The 16,632-nt window shown below is 66.0% G+C and overlaps 1 protein-coding gene across 4 annotated transcripts in view; it reads left to right on the top strand.

The window, feature by feature from the left end:
- The first annotated feature begins 251 nt into the window (after positions 1-251).
- The window catches only part of PDE9A (phosphodiesterase 9A), an 81,628-nt gene continuing 65,247 nt past the window's right edge, over positions 252-16,632 (top strand). For 3 of the 4 annotated variants that reach the window (XM_070071793.1, XM_070071792.1, XM_070071790.1), the window contains exon 1: positions 252-407. In XM_070071793.1, the coding sequence (XP_069927894.1) occupies positions 339-407 (69 nt within the window). In that variant the 5' untranslated portion in view covers positions 252-338. The remainder of the gene's footprint in view (positions 408-16,632) is intronic. The other variant, XM_070071791.1, reaches the window with a different exon arrangement.

Here is a 16,632-nt window from a genome sequence, read left to right as displayed (position 1 = left end):
GACGGGCTGCGGGGGCGGGGGTCCGCGGGAAGCGGGGGGCGACCTACACCGGGGAGGGAGGGGGAGAGAGGGGAGGAGGGAAGAAGGGGGGGAGAGGCGGGAGGAGGGGAGAGGCCGGAGGAGAGGAGAGGCGGGAGGGGGAGGGGAGCGGCGGGGGCGCGCGGGCGGAGCCGAGCCGCGGCGCCGCTCCCGGGAGGCGCAGGGCGGGCTCTGGTTGGCTGCGGGCCCCGGCCCCGCACCGCCCCGCGCCGCCCCGCCCCCACCGCGCCCCGCCCCCGCCCTGCCCGCGGCGCGGCGAGAAAGTACAGTGAGAAAGTGGAGCGCGGCGCTCGGCCAGCATGGGCTCCGGCTCCTCCAGCTACCGGCCCAAGGCCATCTACCTGGACATCGATGGACGCATCCAAAAGGTAGCCCCCTCCCCGCGCGGGCCGCCCCGGGGTCCGCCCGCTGTGCCCGCTGCGGCCTCCGCGCCCGACGGCCGGGGGCGGGCTCTGCGGGGCCCCGTGCGGGCAGGTGTTCCCGCACCGCCCTGCGAGGGCCCGCGCCTTGTCCCGTCACAGGCCGGTAGGAGCGGCCTGAGATTTCCACAGGAAGGACCCCTCCCCCAAGCCGACCTCCGGACCCAGTTAGCGCCGCGGGACAGCCCCTGACCCGGTCCGCGGGCGGGGTCCGAGCGCGCGGGGGCCTGGCAGATGCGGGATGAGCGGCGGGAGCGCGGGGGCTGCGTGTAGCTCCGTCCCCGCGGGTGTCCCAGAGGTCTGCGTGACGCGGGGCCCGCCGGCCCCCCGGTGGAGACGGCGCCGTCCAGATGTCCAGTGTCTGGGTCAGGCCCTCTTTGTTCGCGGCTCTCCCCGTTCTAAGCTCCAGGGGTCCCTGGACCCCCCTGGCCAGCGGAGAGGAACTGTGAGAGAGCCGGCCTGGAGTGTGTGCGTGGTGGGGGGGGGGGCTTCTCTGCTCAGCTCCCCGAGGGTCCCGGACCCCTGGGCCTTCTCTGCTGGGCAGGTGCGCGGGCTGGGGCACTCCCTGATGCGCCCTAGGCCAGCTGTGGCAACAAATGGCTCTCACCCCTGGCCGGTCCCCTCCTTGAGCCTCAGAAAGGCGAAGGCAGCCCCTCCCCCACAGTAGACCAGGCAACTTCAGGGGCCGGTGATGTTGCTCGCTGGGGCAGGCAGAGGGAAGGGCCAGGCCCCCGGCTTCCAGGACCAGCCTGCTTTCTCCCAGGGAAGGACAGCACAGCCGCGACTCCCTGCCCCAGCGTGCAGGCACGCACACATGCACACACACGCGTGCATGCGTGTGCAACGCTAACATGCATGTGCGCTCGCTTTCTCTACCCCGCCAGCGAGAATTTGTGGGAGAATCTGCCACTCGGCCTTTTAGAGCGGCAAGATAAGAGGCCGTGGCCAGAGGGGCGGCAGCGGGGGGCTCCTCGGAACTTCCAGGCCTGCTTGGCGGCGGTTGGAAGTGGAGCAGGTGCACGGCGAGGAGCTGAGGCCTGCAGCCGGCGGCTGGGTGGTCGTTGAGGGTTCGTAGCTTTGCACAGTTGACATGGGGAGCTCAGCCTGCGGGCCCGGGAGCCGGGGACAGGCTGCGCCCTGGGAGGGGCAGGTTTGGTGCCGAGTGCAGGCTCCCCCACCTCTGTTCTGCCTGGCCTCCCTGTCTCAGAGGGGATGGTAACGTCGGCCCCCGTGATGGGGAGCAGGTGAGCGGCGGGTCTGCAGGAGGCAGGGGCCTGGGTCTCCCCTCTCCTGGTGGTGCTGCCATTCCGTCCCCGGCTGCGATTCTGTCCTGTCGTGCCGCGGCTGTCACCCTGAGCTCCCGGGAGCAGCCCTGGGGAGCGAGGAGCGGGACTCTGGGACCCTGACTGGCTGCACACCCAGCAGCGCCCTGGCTGGCGCGCCTGGCCGGGCACTTCCTTCCCCTGCAGTCCCAGACGCTGGGTGAACTCAGAGGCTCCCGGCAAGCGGCCGTCCTCTGCGTCTTCTCTCCCGGCTAAAACCCGCGTTTCTCCCAAGGAGAGGTCGGGGCGGGGTGGGGGGCAGGCAAGCCTGTGGCTCCTGCCTTGTCCTGGAACCAACCCGGCTTGTGCCAGACTTCAGAGACAGGAGGAAGGAGCTGAGGGAAGTGGCCTGAATGGGGAGAGTGCCCTGTGCCCGTGACCCCGGAGGCGTCACTCCCAGGGCGCGGAGCAGTGACGAAAACTCCAGACACAGCAGGTGCCGCATCCCCAGCCGAGTCCACAGTGGGGACCAGCGCCGGGAGTGGGGGCTGGGTCTGTGCCGAGGACACGGTGGGGGGGGGGCGTCTGAGCCGGCAGTGCGGGCAGGACCCCGAAGTAGCCACAGGCTCCCGTCCTGCAGTCATCAGACTGAGGGCTTCTGCTTCACACTCCGGCCTCTGCTCACTCAGCTATGTGCCTGCTGCTGTAGGGACTACATGGGACGAGGCTCCGCCAACCAGCCGCCATGTGGTCACTGAGTGTGTCCGGGGCCACCAAGAACACCCCCCCGGCCGAGCACCCATGCTAAGCACAGTCTTGGGTGATGTTGCACGCTGGGGCAGGCAGAGGGAAGGGCTTGGGGGGACACTGCAGGGCCTGGGCAGGTGAGCAGAGCCCATGGCACCCCCATGTGTGGGGCCGGGGCAGCTCAGCAGCTCCCCTCCTCTGAGAAGGGTTGCTTTGTGGGGGAGGACCTGTGTGCAGGCCTGGGGGCGGCATTGGCGTGGCCTGGGCCAGGAGCTGCCCAGTGGGCCGAGGGTGGCCTCACCGGCCAGCAGTGTCTCCCTCCTGACCCCCATGGGGCCGTGCCCTCCAGGGCTTCCTGGAAAGGTTCTGTGTTCTTTGTTCAGCTTCCCTGGCCTGGGGGCGGGGAGGGGACCGAGGAGCCATGGCCTCAGCCCCTGGCTTTCTCCCGCATGGACAGACAGCGCTCAGCGGAGGCGGCTTGCGGGGCTCCTGAGGCAGGAGAGTGGCTGTCAGGGGCTTGGGTTTGGTGAGGAGCCACATCTGGGCCAGAGCCTCTGCTGTCGCGGCACTGCGTCTGGGGGCCCGTCTGGGACGGTGCACCCCCCTCGGCCACTCCGGGCTGCCGAGCTTCGCAGCTGGGACCCAGGTCCAGGATGTGAGCTGGTGCTGTGTTCCTGGCCCGACCGGGAGCAAGTGAGAAAAGCCAGAGCGAGGAGCAGTGTCGGCGCCCGTCCGTGTCCGCAGGGGCGCGTCCCCGGCTCAGTGTCGGGCCTGTCTGTGTCCGCAGGGGCGCGTCCCCGGCTCAGTGTCGGGCCTGTCTGTGTCCGCAGGGGCGCGTCCCCGGCTCAGTGTCGGAGCCCGTCCGTGTCCGCAGGGGCACGTTCCCTCCGTGGCTGCAACCCGCCCACGGTGGCTCCACCCAGCGGGAGCCCAGGGCTCGGTGCCCACTCCCTTGCCCAGTCTGGTCCTGTTGCTCCCTGGGATCCAGGTCGTCCTAGGGTCCCCGCCCCCTGCCCTCTCCTCCCCTCTGGCCCAGGCCCTCCCACTACACCCAGCCATGTGGCTTCCTGTGCCCAGCGGCTGTGGTCTCTGGCTCCAGGCCCTGGGGACCTTGTTCCCCACTTCCTGTTGCTCCTGTGTCCCCCCCTGCCCAGCTGTCCTGCTCTTCTCTGCTGTCCCATGCCCACGCCGTGGCCTTGTCCTCGTGGCCAGCACGGGGCCTGAGTCCCACCCGGGCTCACGGGCCCTTCCCCCGTCCTGTCCCTCTCCCGACAAAGGGTTTCACCTAGGAACGTGTGCACCTGCCGCCTGCCGGTCTCCACTCACCTGTGCAGGTGCGTCTCTGTCCACTCTTGTCACTGCCGAGTGGACGGCGGCTCTCTTGGCCGCCTTCCGCAGGTCCGTCCATTGTCTTGCTTTGACGTGTTTCTGACTGATGGTCTTTGTGTAGCTGTGGAAATGGTGACACACACTCATGGAAGCCAGGGAGCAGGAGGGGAGGGCCCTGCACTCGCGCACGGGGTCCTGGTGGAGCAGGGGGCGCCGATGGCCGGCTGGGGATGGCGCCGCCACCTGTGCCCGGGGCAGAGCTGAGCTGGGAACATTCCAGAGAGTGTCTCCACCAAGCTGCCAGCCATGAGGCCTGTCTGCCCGCGGGGCACGGCAGGGGCTGGCTGAGGAAGGACTCCACTCTGGTCCGAACGCGGCCGAGAAGTCGGGGAGCAGCCGGCCTCCCCCTCCTCCCATCCTGGGGCCTGGGGGCCTCTTAGGGGAGACGTTTCCAGCATCCCCAGGCCAGGGAGGGGATGACCCAGAGCAGAGATGTCACAGGCTGGGCACAGAGTCAGCTCTGTGCGTGAGGCCCACGCGGCGCCCAGGGGTTCCTGGTGCCGGGAGCCTCTGTGTCCTCAGAAAAGCGGCTGGGTGGTGGCGCCCCGGCGGTGAGCGTGCAGCTCATGTGTGTCTAGGGCAGTGGGCACGTGGGGAGGCTCGGCGAGGCCTCCCGGCTCCGGACACGTCTGCACCCCTGGGCCCGTCCGTCGGAGGCCCTGGCTGCGGCTGTGGCAGGTGTCATCCTGCCGCTTGGCTCTGTTCGGCGGCCCTGTGCCAGAACAGCCAGAGGCAAGGCTGGGGGTCCGAAGCCCCGGGGTCCTGCTGCCTGGGGCCTGGCAGAGGCGGCCCCTGTTGGAAACAGGGAGGCAGGGGGTCTCAGCAGGCCACCTCGTGGCCTCAGAAACGCAGGCAGCTGTGGTGGCAGGAGGAGGGCAAGGGTGCGGAGTCCCGGTGCGCAGCACAGAGACCGACAGGCACAGGAGAGGCAGCGATGCAGTGGGAGGCCGAGGCCGGTGCCAGCAGCAGGGCCGCCTCGGGCAGCAGCCGGACAGCCCAGTAGCGGAGGCTCGGCCTGCGACCTGTTGCAGCTCCGATGCCCGGGGCTGCCAGGTGTGCCCACCGCCTCTCCCAGCGTGAGCGGCGCTCCCTGACGCCCCCCACCAGGTGGCTGGTGAGCTGCACTCGGGAGCCTTAGCGAAGTCCTTGGCCAAGAGGACTGGGAAAGTCCCCAGAGCATCTCAGCCCGGCCTGGGCGCGGAGCTGCCACCCCGCAAGGCTCCCGGCTCTCCAGGGGCCCCGGGCTCCCGGGCTGTTGGCACCTCTGCTTCCCAGGGAGCCCCAGGGAGTGGCTGCAGGTGCCGTGGGAGTGTGGAGGGCGCGGGCGAGTGGCCGTGGTGCCGTCCCCATGTGGCCACCCCGGGTCCTTGTGTACCCCCAGCGTGCTGAGTGTGCTCTTTGCCTCCCGCCTGCCCGTCCCGCCCCACCCCTGCCGCAGCCCCCGCCTTGTTCCCAGACCCCAGAGCTGGAGCAGACCCGAGTCTAGAAACAGCCAGAGGGGCAGGCTCGTCCATTGTCTGGCTTTAGATGCTCCGCCCCCCTTCTTTTTTTTCATTTAAAAGCCTGTGGTAAAATCCACACGACTCAAAATGGACCACGGGGCCATGTCCACGTGCGCAGCTTGGGGACACTGGGCTCCTTCACGCCGCCCCAGGACTTCTTAGCTGCTGGGTGGAAGTTCAGCTTGGCCCCCGGACTGCCCTCTGCCCGCCCCCGCCCCGGCAGCCCCCACTGGCCCGTGCGTCCTCTGGGGACCTCCTGGAAGTGGGTGCACATGGGGTCCGCCCTCCAGGCTCGGCCTCAAAGCAGGAGCTGGGGTTGCGTCCGGCCGCGGCTGAGCGGGGCTCCGTGCTGTGAACGCACTGGGTCTTGCTCACCGGCGCGGAGCGGGCGACTCCCTGGCCCTCCCGGGGTTGTGAACGCTCAGCTGTTTCCCTGCTGGCTTCCCCGTCGGCAGTGGGTTCCTCGCGGCACCTTCTCCCCTCTCCCTGGTTGCAGCCGCGCTGGCCAGTGACAGTGCCGCGTCCGTGACCCTGACCCCGGGCACTGGAGCTGTGACGTCGTGGCTGGGAGCACAGACCCCCGGTCAGTCTGGCTGCCCTTGAACCAGCAGCTGTGTGGCCCTCGCTGGGTGAGTTCCCCTCCCTGTGTCTTAGCTGGGGAGGAGGGAGCATCCACCGCACAGAGTTTGGGAGACGGGATGCATTCATTTATTTAAAAGTGATTTATTTATTGGAAAGGCAGAGTTAGGGAGAGAAAGGTCTTCCATCCGCTGGTTCACTCCCCAAATGCCCAGAGCTGTGCTGATCTGAAGCCAGGAGCCAGGAGCTTCCTCCGGTCTCCCACGTGGGTGCAGGGGCCCAAGCACTTGGGCCGTCTTCCACTGCTTTCCCAGGCCACAGCAGAGAGCTGGACAGGAAGTGGAGTGGCCGGGACTTGAACCGGTGCCCATATGGTCCTCAACCCCCCAACACAGGCCCCTGACTGCGTGCCTGTTAGCCAGGCCGGCCCGCAGCAGGTGCAGAGCAAACATCGTTATCGTCTGTATCGTCTGTTACTGATCCACGCTGTGGGCTCGCGCAGCCAAATCCTGTGCCTGGCTGGGAGACACGGCCCTGTGCCCTGGGCTGAGTGGCCCAGCAGTGTCCTGCCGTCCCTCCCAGGGTGGGCCCACACAAGCCACCTGTGACACCAAACACACACACCACACATGATGCACCACACCACACATAAAACACACCACTGTGATACACACCACACATCACACGCACCACACGTGATACACCACACCACACATAACACACACCACATGTGATACACCACACCACACCTAACACACCACACAACACATAACACACACCACATGTGATACACCACACATTGCACACACCACACGTGATATACCACACATCACACACACCACACGTGATATACCACACATTGCACACACCACACGTGATACACCACACATTGCACACACCACACGTGATACACCACACCACACATAACACACACCACACGTGATACACCACACCACACATAACACACACCACGCGTGGTACACAACACCACACATAACACACACCACACGTGATACACCACACCACACATAACACACACCACACATGATACACCACACATCGCACATACCACACGTGATGCACCACACCACACGTCGCACACACCACACGTGATGCACCACACCACACATCGCACACATCCACCATACCCCTTGCACACCACACACAGTGTACCATACCACACATGGCACATATCATACACAGATACCACACACAGCACATGTCACACACCACACACTTCATACACATGTGACACCACATGCATCACACAATCCACATAGCCCACACACACCATTTGCCGTATGCTGTACCACACATCATACACATACTACATACATCACTCATACACCACATGTGATACCACACTCATCACACACATGACACCCTACACATCATACACCACAGGGATCACACATACATCACATGTGATGACCATGTCTAACACATGCGACACACATGTGACACACCACACCCCAAACCCCACACACAGCACTGATAAACCACACCACATGTCATACACCCCACACATGCCATACACATCACGTATGACATACCACACATGTCACACACATAGCGTATACATCACACACAGCACACCTGCAAACGCCACACAGAGGCAAGGGTGGCTGGTGCTGGCAGGGACAGGAGGAGGTGCTGCCGTGACAGGCCGGGCTCTCCCCCGCTGCCCCTTACACGTTGTCACATGTTGGGGTCCCTGGTGACGGAGCCCACAGCCCACCCAGACTGTGACGCTGTTTCTCCCCAGGGGTCTCCCGCCCAGCCCCTCCCCTCCCAGGGCCTCCCCAGGGGTCTCCCGCCCAGCCCCTCCCCTCCCAGGGCCTCCCCAGGGGTCTCCCGCCCAGCCCCTCCCCTCCCAGGGCCTCCCCAGGGGTCTCCTGGGAGCAGGTGCAGGAGCAGCCGCCACGCTCTGGTCCCCTCCCAGCCTGGGGTCTCCAACGCAGCCCCAGTCGTGTCGTGAGCCGCGGCTGCGTCCTCAGACGGGTGGGCCAGGGAGCCCAAGACCACCCCGGGGCCCCCGGACACATCTCCACCTCCTCCCGCTCCGGGCGCCAGACTCGGCTTCTGGCTCCAGCCAGAAATAGCAGGTTGAGGGGGAGGCCTCTGCTCGGGGCCAGGCTGTGTGACACAGGTGCCTCGTGTCATAGGGATGCCGGCAGCACAGTGCCCGTGTCACGCGTGACACACGTCCCAGACATGGCACCACCAAGCAGATACCCCGATCTGTAGCAGCCTCTTCCGCCTGCCTCCGGTGGCCGCTCCTGCCTGGGCGAGGACGAGGAGGGACGGGAGGGTGACTGGGGGCACCGCCGTGGGCACGGCCCCACCTGCGCCGACGCCAGGGCCCGTCGCCGGCACCCGGACCTCCCTGGGCCAGCAGAGCCAGGCTCTGTTTCCCTAATGAGATTTCAGAGCAGTACAAGGCAGAGGGAGACGCCAGGGACACAGACGCCCCCTCGGGCTCTGCCGCTCCAGGCCCCTCCCTCCCCACCCCCTGCCACCACCGCGTCCTGCCCCTGACCGCTGCTGCCCATTGACTGTGTCTCCCAGATCTGGCCGCCTCCAGCCCCCGTCCCTCCCTGCGCGCCTGGTTTCCCGGGAGAGACGTCACAGCCGGACACAAGGTCGTCCTGGGGGCGGTGGGCCTCGGCCGCAGGGCAAGTGGGGACCAGGCAGTGGCATGGGGCACGTCCCTGAGCCGGGGCGGACAGGGGCAGGGCAGCTCTGCCCACACCTGAGCCTTGAACGCATCCCCTAGATTGTGACCTTGGAGGGCTGGTCTGGCACTTAGGAGACAGCCCTGGGCTGCCCGTCCTCTCCCACGCTGCCCAGAGGCCAGAGTGACCAGCCTGCTCCCCGCTGACCGTGGGGGTCCCTACGGGGCCTCTGGCCCTGCCTCGCCCATGCTGCCCGGCACCTCTGCACCAGCTGCAGTCTCGCCCTCACCGTGAATGACCTGTCCAGCCTGTGGCGTCACTCCATGCTCCGCCCTCCCAGGAGGCCCAGGAGTGCAAAGCCACTGGGACTCCCTGCTCTGAGCTGGGTGGGGGGAGAGAGTTGGGACTGCAGCCCATGGTCCCCCAGCACCTCTCCCTCCCCCGTCCTGGGGTCCCAGGCGGGGGCCGTCGCTCCCCACACAGCAGAGACAGTGATGGGAGCAGCGGCTGTGCCCTGGCTCGGTGGCACCACATGGAGCCCGTCCAGCACCCATCTTGTCCCCCTGCTTTCTCGACTTTTTTTCGGTCCCTGGGATCTGTTGTTCGTAACAGTGGAGACTGACCTCAGACACCAGAACAGGAAAAAGCAAAGAGAGGAACCGGGAGCAGACAGCTGCGGCGGTGACGGAGCAGGCCGGTGGTTCCGAGGGCCCAGGGGCCGGCGGGGTAATGAGCCCTGGGCGGGGGGGGGGGGGTGCCGGACAGCCCTGGTGGCTGAGACCCCTGCCCGGCCATGCAGAGCAGTCATCCCCCAGCCCACTCCAGCCCAGGCCACAGCAGCAGTTCCGGGGCCAGGGATGGCCCTGCCTTCTCGAAGGGTCCTCTCTCTACTCCGCCCCCGCCGGCCCCTCCTCATGCTTGCCTGGCTTCAGACCCCTCCCCCATGCCACCCTCTGAGCACAGCTGTCAAGGGCGTACCTGTTCTGTGGCCCCTGTCCCCCACGGTCACCAACCGCTCTTACAGCAGAAGCGGCCCCCTCCCATTCTGGAGGATCGAAACCCAAGTCAGGGGCCTGGGCCGGGGCGCGGGGCTGCTGGCCACTGCTGGCTTGTGGCCACCTCACTGCCATCTTGGAGGCGAGCATGCTCAGATCCCCCCCACCCTGTTCCCTCTTTGTACGTCAGATCTCTCTCTGCCTCTTTTTTTTTTTTAATGCTTATTTATTTAGTTGGCAGAGTGACACACACACATAGAGAAAGGAGAGAAAGCTCTAACCACTGCTGGTTCGCTCCGCGGATGGCTGCAGACAGCCAGGTCTGGACCAGGCTGAAGCCAGGAGCCAGGAGCTCCATCCGGGTCTCTCATGTGGGCGCAGGGGCCCAGGCACTTGGTCCATCCTCAGCTGCCCTCCCAGGGGCATCGGCAGGGAGCAGCCAGGACCAGAACCAGTTGCCAGCATTGTAAGTGGCGTTTTAACCGACTGCGCCACAACGCCGCCTCCTCTCCTCCCTCTTAAACAGGACACTTGGGGTTACGCTCAGGGCCCACCCAGATCCTTAATTCAACCCCACACGCAGGGAATTTGCTGTCTCTGGGGGTGGGAGCCTCCGGCGCCCCCTCCCTGCTTGGCCGGCGGGTCGCACACTCCTGGCTCACAGGTCCCCAGATGCAGCAGGTGCAGGGGTGGGGCCCAGACTTCCCCTCCAGGCCGCTGCACCTGCTGCTCGGAGGTCACCCTGCCCTGTGCCTGTTGCTGTCACCGCTGCCCCGCCCCCGCCTGCCTGCTGCACAGAGCGGGGGGGGGGGGGTCTCGCGCCTGCGAGTACTGCCGCACATTTTGGTTGCACTTGCTGGCGCCGCGATCTCGGGTCCTTTCCCTGCAAATACTTGTTGATGTCCCCGTGTGCTTGGCCCGAGAGGAGGACCCCAGGGAGGAGCTGAGCCCGCGTCCAGAATCTGGGACCTGAGTGCTGACCGTGGAGAAGCCCACCCCGACCTCAGGGGACACCCAGTGCAGCTGCAGGCCACGCACGTGCTGTGTGGACTGGCCCTGGGTTCCCTGTGTCTCTGAGACACAAATGAATTTGCTGTTCGGACTCGGGTCCCCTGATGCGTGTATTCCAAAATCCAAAATCTGAAACACTTCCGGTGGCAGGCATTTGGGGTCGGGTCGCCCAGCTGTGTTTGACGGATGCAGATGAGTGTGGGGTGAGGGGAATTGGCTCCCAGCCCTGCGGCGGGGGAGAGGCAGGGCTGGACGTGAGCCGGGGGCGGGCGGCAGCCCCTGTGTGCTGGGAGTGCCAGCATCCCGGGCCCCAGCAGGGGCTGGGCCTGGGGGCCCCCGGCACCTGTGGGGGTGGAGAAACAAGGCTTGGAGGTGTTGGGAGACTTGTCTAGGGCGGAGGGTTTGTGGGGTACAGACCGGCCTCGGGCCTCAGGAGGCTGCACCGCCACGCTGGGCTCTGTGCCCCACTTCCTGTCTGATCTGGGCCATGCTTGCGTGCCGGCCGGCTGGCGAGAGCAATCCCCAGACCCAGCTGAAGGCCTTGGCGCAGACTGAACTCGGGCCAGGAGCGACGCCCCTCCACAGTGCAGCTTAAGGATCCAAGGCCGTGTGTGTGGCGGGAAGAGGAGAGGTCGCAGTCACATGTACACACACCACACACACAAACTACATGCATGCATGCATGTGCACACCCTGTGCATGCACCACACCCATGGACACATGCACGCACCATGCAGAACTGCCACGCCACGCGCACGTGTGTGCACACACATTCACAGACACATCATGCCACTTGCACACGCCATGCACAAGGAGACACACCTCGACACATCGCCTGCACCACACACGTGCACACGGCGCACTTGCAGGGCCCGAGACCCTCCCCGTGGGCATCTCACCCCCTCCTTCTCTTGCCGTGTGCTGCTGACCGTGTGCTGCCTGGAGCCCGGGAGTGCCTCGGGCACGCGTGACGGTCGGGAGTGGGGGTGGCGCCGACCCTTCTCTTTCCTTCCCAGTGCCGGTCTGAGCCAGGAGGGAGGGGTCCGTGTGCTCGAGGGACCCACACTGAACACGTGGTGGGGAACGGGCCTGCAAGTCACTGCCCGCGAGGGGTCAGGTCAGGGAGGGTGAGCTGGCGTGGGGTCAGAGGTCGGGGCAGGGGAGGCGGAGGTGGGGGTGGGGCGTCACCGCAGGCTCCTGCCTTGTGCCGCTTGGGAGACGGCACCTTCACTGAGCTATAAGTGGTCGTTTTGTTTCTACTTTATCTTTTTTCAAATGCAGTGACCGGAAAATATCTCCTAAATTGGGAAGGGAAATGAGGCCTAATACAGATTTTATTTTAGCAAACAAGAGAGCCGTGGCTGTGTGGCTCGGACGTAAGCCTTAACGTGACGTTCTCATTAGGGGTCCTGTGGGCAGAGCCAAGCTTGGGGGGCAGGGAGGAGTGGCCTGGAGGGGAGGGGCGGCCTGTAGGGTCCTCCTGTGGGGGGGCTGTAAGGTCCTCCTGTGGGGGGGCCCATGGGGTCCTCCTGTGGGGGGCTGTGGGGTCCTCCTGTGGGGGGGGCTGTGGGGTCCTCCTGTGGGGGGGGCTGTGGGGTCCTCCTGTGGGGGGGGCCGTGGGGTCCTCCTGTGGGGGCCGTGAGGTCCTCCTGTGGGGGGGGCTGTGGGGTCCTCCTGTGGGGGCTGTGGGGTCCTCCTGTGGGGGGCTGTGGGGTCCTCCTGGGGGGGCTGTAAGGTCCTCCTGGGGGGGATGGCTGCGTCTGGGGAACGGGTGCTGAGTGTGTGTATTTCTTGGTAGCAGGAAAGTAGCAGAAAATGGCCCGGGTTTGGGTTTCGGTTCCTTCCAGCACATTTGACTCATACTCAGCACTTGCAATGCTCGGTGCAGGAACGGCCAGGGGAAACCCGCTGGTCACCCCCCAGTACGTTTCCCAGCCCCCTGGGGGGAGCCAGGCTGTCCCTGGGCGCAGGTGGGACCGGCAGGCTGGCCCAGATACTCCGGGCCGGAGGGCGGGCTCCTCGCCGAGCTGTGGCTTCCAGAAGCTCCTGTAAAAGCTATAAAAACTGAGTCACAGCCCAGGACAAAGTGAGAGGAATCTGGTTCGTGTTCCCTCTGGGGGAGGAGCTGGACCAGTTTTCCTCCCGAGAGTGCAGTCGGCAGTGAGTGTCCATGCTGTGAGAGCCGGGCACGGAGGGGTCACACGGCAGCCCGGGGCTGAGACGGCCCCGCCTCCCTCACTCCCGGGCAGGTGCACACGGGAGGTGTGTGTCCATCACGGGGTCACACGGCAGCCCGGGGCTGAGAAGGCCCCGCCTCCCTCACTCCCGGGCAGGTGCACACGGGAGGTGTGTGTCCATCACGGGGTCACACGGCAGCCCGGGGCTGAGACGGCCCCGCCTCCCTCACTCCCGGGCAGGTGCACACGGGAGGTGTGTGTCCATCATGGGGTCACACGGCAGCCCGGGGCTGAGAAGGCCCCGCCTCCCTCACTCCCGGGCAGGTGCACACGGGAGGTGTGTGTCCATCACGGGGTCACACGGCAGCCCGGGGCTGAGACGGCCCCGCCTCCCTCACTCCCGGGCAGGTGCACACGGGAGGTGTGTGTCCATCACGGGGTCACACGGCAGCCCGGGGCTGAGACGGCCCCACCTCCCTCACTCCTGGGCAGGTGCACACGGGAGGTGTGCCTCCATCACGGGGTCACATGGCAGCCCGGGGCTGAGACGGCCCCGCCTCCCTCACTCCTGGGCAGGTGCACACGGGAGGTGTGTGTCCATCACGGGGTCACACGGCAGCCTGGGGCTGAGACGGCCCCGCCTCCCTCACTCCCGGGCAGGTGCACATGGGAGGTGTGTGTCCATCACGGGTCACACGGCAGCCCGGGGCTGAGACGGCCCCGCCTCCCTCACTTTGGGCAGGTGCAACATTAACCCCGGGGCCTGGCACCGGGAGCCCCTGAGCTCTGCAGGACCACAGTGGCCAGGCCAGGCCCCGCCCCCTGTCTTTCCCCCTCCTCTCTGAGGATGAGGACGCCGCTGAGGGTTGGCCCAGGCCTGGCCTCAGTCACCGATGGTGGCGTGAAACTCGGACACGGATCCAGCCTCCCTCCGTGGCCAGGAAGAGGGCGCCGACAGCAGAGGGAGGGCAGGCTGGCCCGTCAGCCTGCCGATGTCTTGCTATTCCTGCGTGGCCGAGCCCGTGGACCAGCCCGGGCCGGCACCCACGTGCCCGCTGCGTTCCTTGCTTGTTGCCTGTAGCTGGTGCCCAACACGGGAGGTCAGAGGCCGGCGCCCACAGCCCGAGCCTGCCTTCCCAGGGACCTCCGGGTCCATGGAGCCTTCCAACTGTGTTCTGTGGAAACGTCCAGAAACACTGGTGTATTGTAGTTAAGGCCACGTGTCCTGCACGCCCCTTACTCGGGAAGATGTCTGTGGAAGGGTCAGGAGGAGGAAGATGGCCGGCGGGGGCCCCAGGGGCCCGAGCTGCCCCTCACGGAGCTCCCACGTGGAGCAGGTGCTTGGTCCGCCCAGCTGGGCCTCCTGACCCACAGGGCGAGGTGGGACTGTCCGTGCTTGAGCCGCAGCGCCACAGCCTAGCACCTCAGGGCCAGGCTGGTCAGAGTAGGCGCCACCGAGCCCTGTCTGACTCCTCCCCGCATGCCTGGAGCAGTGCACGACCCCAGCACCTGACCAGGGCGGCCCTGGAGACTGGTGGTGGAGCAGCAGGGTTGCGGCAGCCCAGGGCCCACCCGGCTGGAGCAGGGGTCACTCTGCTGACCAGCGCCCTAGCCGCCAGCCCCCGGCCTCCTCTGATGGCCAGCAAGCTGAGTTTAGGACTCACGTGGTCTCAGCAGCTGAGCGCTTTTTCCCGAGTAAATTGTGCGTGTAAGAGAGGTTGCTTATTGGGATCCATTTGCTTTGTAAATTCCCACTGGTGGCCCCCCACCAGGAGCTAGCAGGAACGGGGATGCGGGGGGACAACGCAGGCGCAGGCTGTGCTCCCAGCATCCCTGTGCTTCATGCGGTCACGGGGTCCCCAAATCCAGAAAGCCCCACCCCGAGCACAGGGCCGCTCGCCGTCCCAGGGCTCCTGTAGCCGTGGAGACCGAGTGGCTCAGCTGTCCCGGGTGTGAGCGTCTAAGAGGCCGTTAAGGAGGCACCTGCAGGATGCAGCCGGGGCTGAGCTTGGCCCCCGGCCCCGCCCCGGGAGCACTGGCCGAGCTGGACGCCTCCTGCCGGGCCCCAGCCAGGCCCCCTGCACCTGCTTTGAGTCCCGAGGCCCCGCGCCGTCCTGCCCACCAACCAGAGGCCCCGTTGTGGGGTCTCGCAGGTGCATGGAACTCAGGAGCTCTGTGGGGCCTGACCCCGGGGACGTAAGCTCCTGCCGCAGGGGCGGGGCGGGGGGGTCCTCGGCTCCTCCTCTCCCACCCGCGGGCCCTTGGGGCCGCCGGGCACACGGGTGCCTCCTGCCCTGGAGGGACCCACACAGAACCCGGAAGCGCCTCCCCGTCCCCTCCCCAGCGGGCTGGCCTTGTCCCCTGTTCTCCATTCTCCCCCAGATGTGGGCTGAGGCTTCCCACGTCTCCCTGGCCCTCCTGGGGCCCCCCCCCCCCGGGCTGTGTGCTCTCCCCTCCCCCGCTGTCGGCTGATTTCCTCCTCTGCTCTGCTCGGCTGAATGCCAGCGTGTTGTTCCCAATAAAAACGGTGAAGCCGTTTTCCTCCCATGAGCCTTTTATGGAAATGCAGCTCCCGGGCTGCTCTTATCAATCCTGGAGCCCACAACTGCTCCCTGGCTGTGAAAGCCTGGCGAATCCTCGGGAAAACGCAGGAAATCGGGAAGAAGATAAGACAGCCCTGCAGCCAGAGGGGCCGGCACCAGCACGCAGGGCCTCCTGGGCGCGTGTGCTGTGCGGGAGCACGTGTGCTGTGCATGTGTGCGTGTGCTGTGCGTGTGCGCATGCTGTGGGTGTGCACATGTGCTGTGTGTGTGTGTGCATGTGCTGTGCGTGCACGTGTGCTGTGTGTGTGCACGTGTGCTGTGTGTGTGCACGTGTGCTGTGTGTGCACGTGTGCTGTGCGTGTGCCCGTGTGCTGTTCGTGTGTGCGTGTGCGCGTGTGCTGTGTGTGTGTGCGTGTGCTGTGCGTGTGCGCATGTGCTGTGTGTGTGCACGTGTGCTGTGTGTGCACGTGTGCTGTGTGTGTGCACGTGTGCTGTTCGTGTGTGCGTGTGCTGTGCATGTGCCCGTGTGCTGTTCGTGTGTGCGTGTGCGCGTGTGCTGTGTGTGTGCGTGTGCTGTGCGTGTGCACGTGTGCTGTTCGTGTGTGCGTGTGCTGTGCGTGTGCGCGTGTGCTGTGTGTGTGCACGTGTGCTGTGTGTGCACGTGTGCTGTGTGTGTGCACGTGTGCTGTTCGTGTGTGCGTGTGCTGTGCGTGTGCGCGTGTGCTGTGTGTGTGTGCGTGTGCTGTGCGTGTGCGCATGTGCTGTGTGTGTGCACGTGTGCTGTGTGTGCACGTGTGCTGTGTGTGTGCGTGTGCTGTGTGTGTGCGCGTGTGCTGTGCGCACACACATGTGCTGTGTGGGAATGTGCACGCGTGTCCGTGTAGCCAGCTTCTCTTGCCCAGTTTGTACCCTGATGAGTTCCACGCTGCGCTGCGCCAGCAGCCGTTTCCAAGACAGCATTGACACACCGCGTTCCAAACCCGGTTCTGCGCCAACGGGGAGTCCTGCCGCCTCACCGTTTACCAGGGCTTCGCTGCGTCCCGGATCCGACGCAGGAGGAGCGCCCCGGGGGCCCGGGCACTGACCGCTCTGCTAGTGACCGCCAGCTGCCACGCTGCGGCCAGAGGGCTCCTGGGAGTCCCGGGATGGCTTGGCCCTATGGAGATGCATCCTTCTTTAAAAAAAGATTTATCTATTTATTTGAAAGACAGAGAGAGAGACAGAGAGAGAGAGAGAGATCTTCCATCTGCTGGTTCACTCCCCAAGTGGCTCCAACAGCCAGAGCTGGGCCAGG

Source organism: Oryctolagus cuniculus, chromosome 4 (genome assembly GCF_964237555.1).
Source record: "Oryctolagus cuniculus chromosome 4, mOryCun1.1, whole genome shotgun sequence".
NCBI lineage: Eukaryota > Metazoa > Chordata > Mammalia > Lagomorpha > Leporidae > Oryctolagus > Oryctolagus cuniculus.
This window is presented reverse-complemented; position numbering and strand designations above follow the sequence as displayed.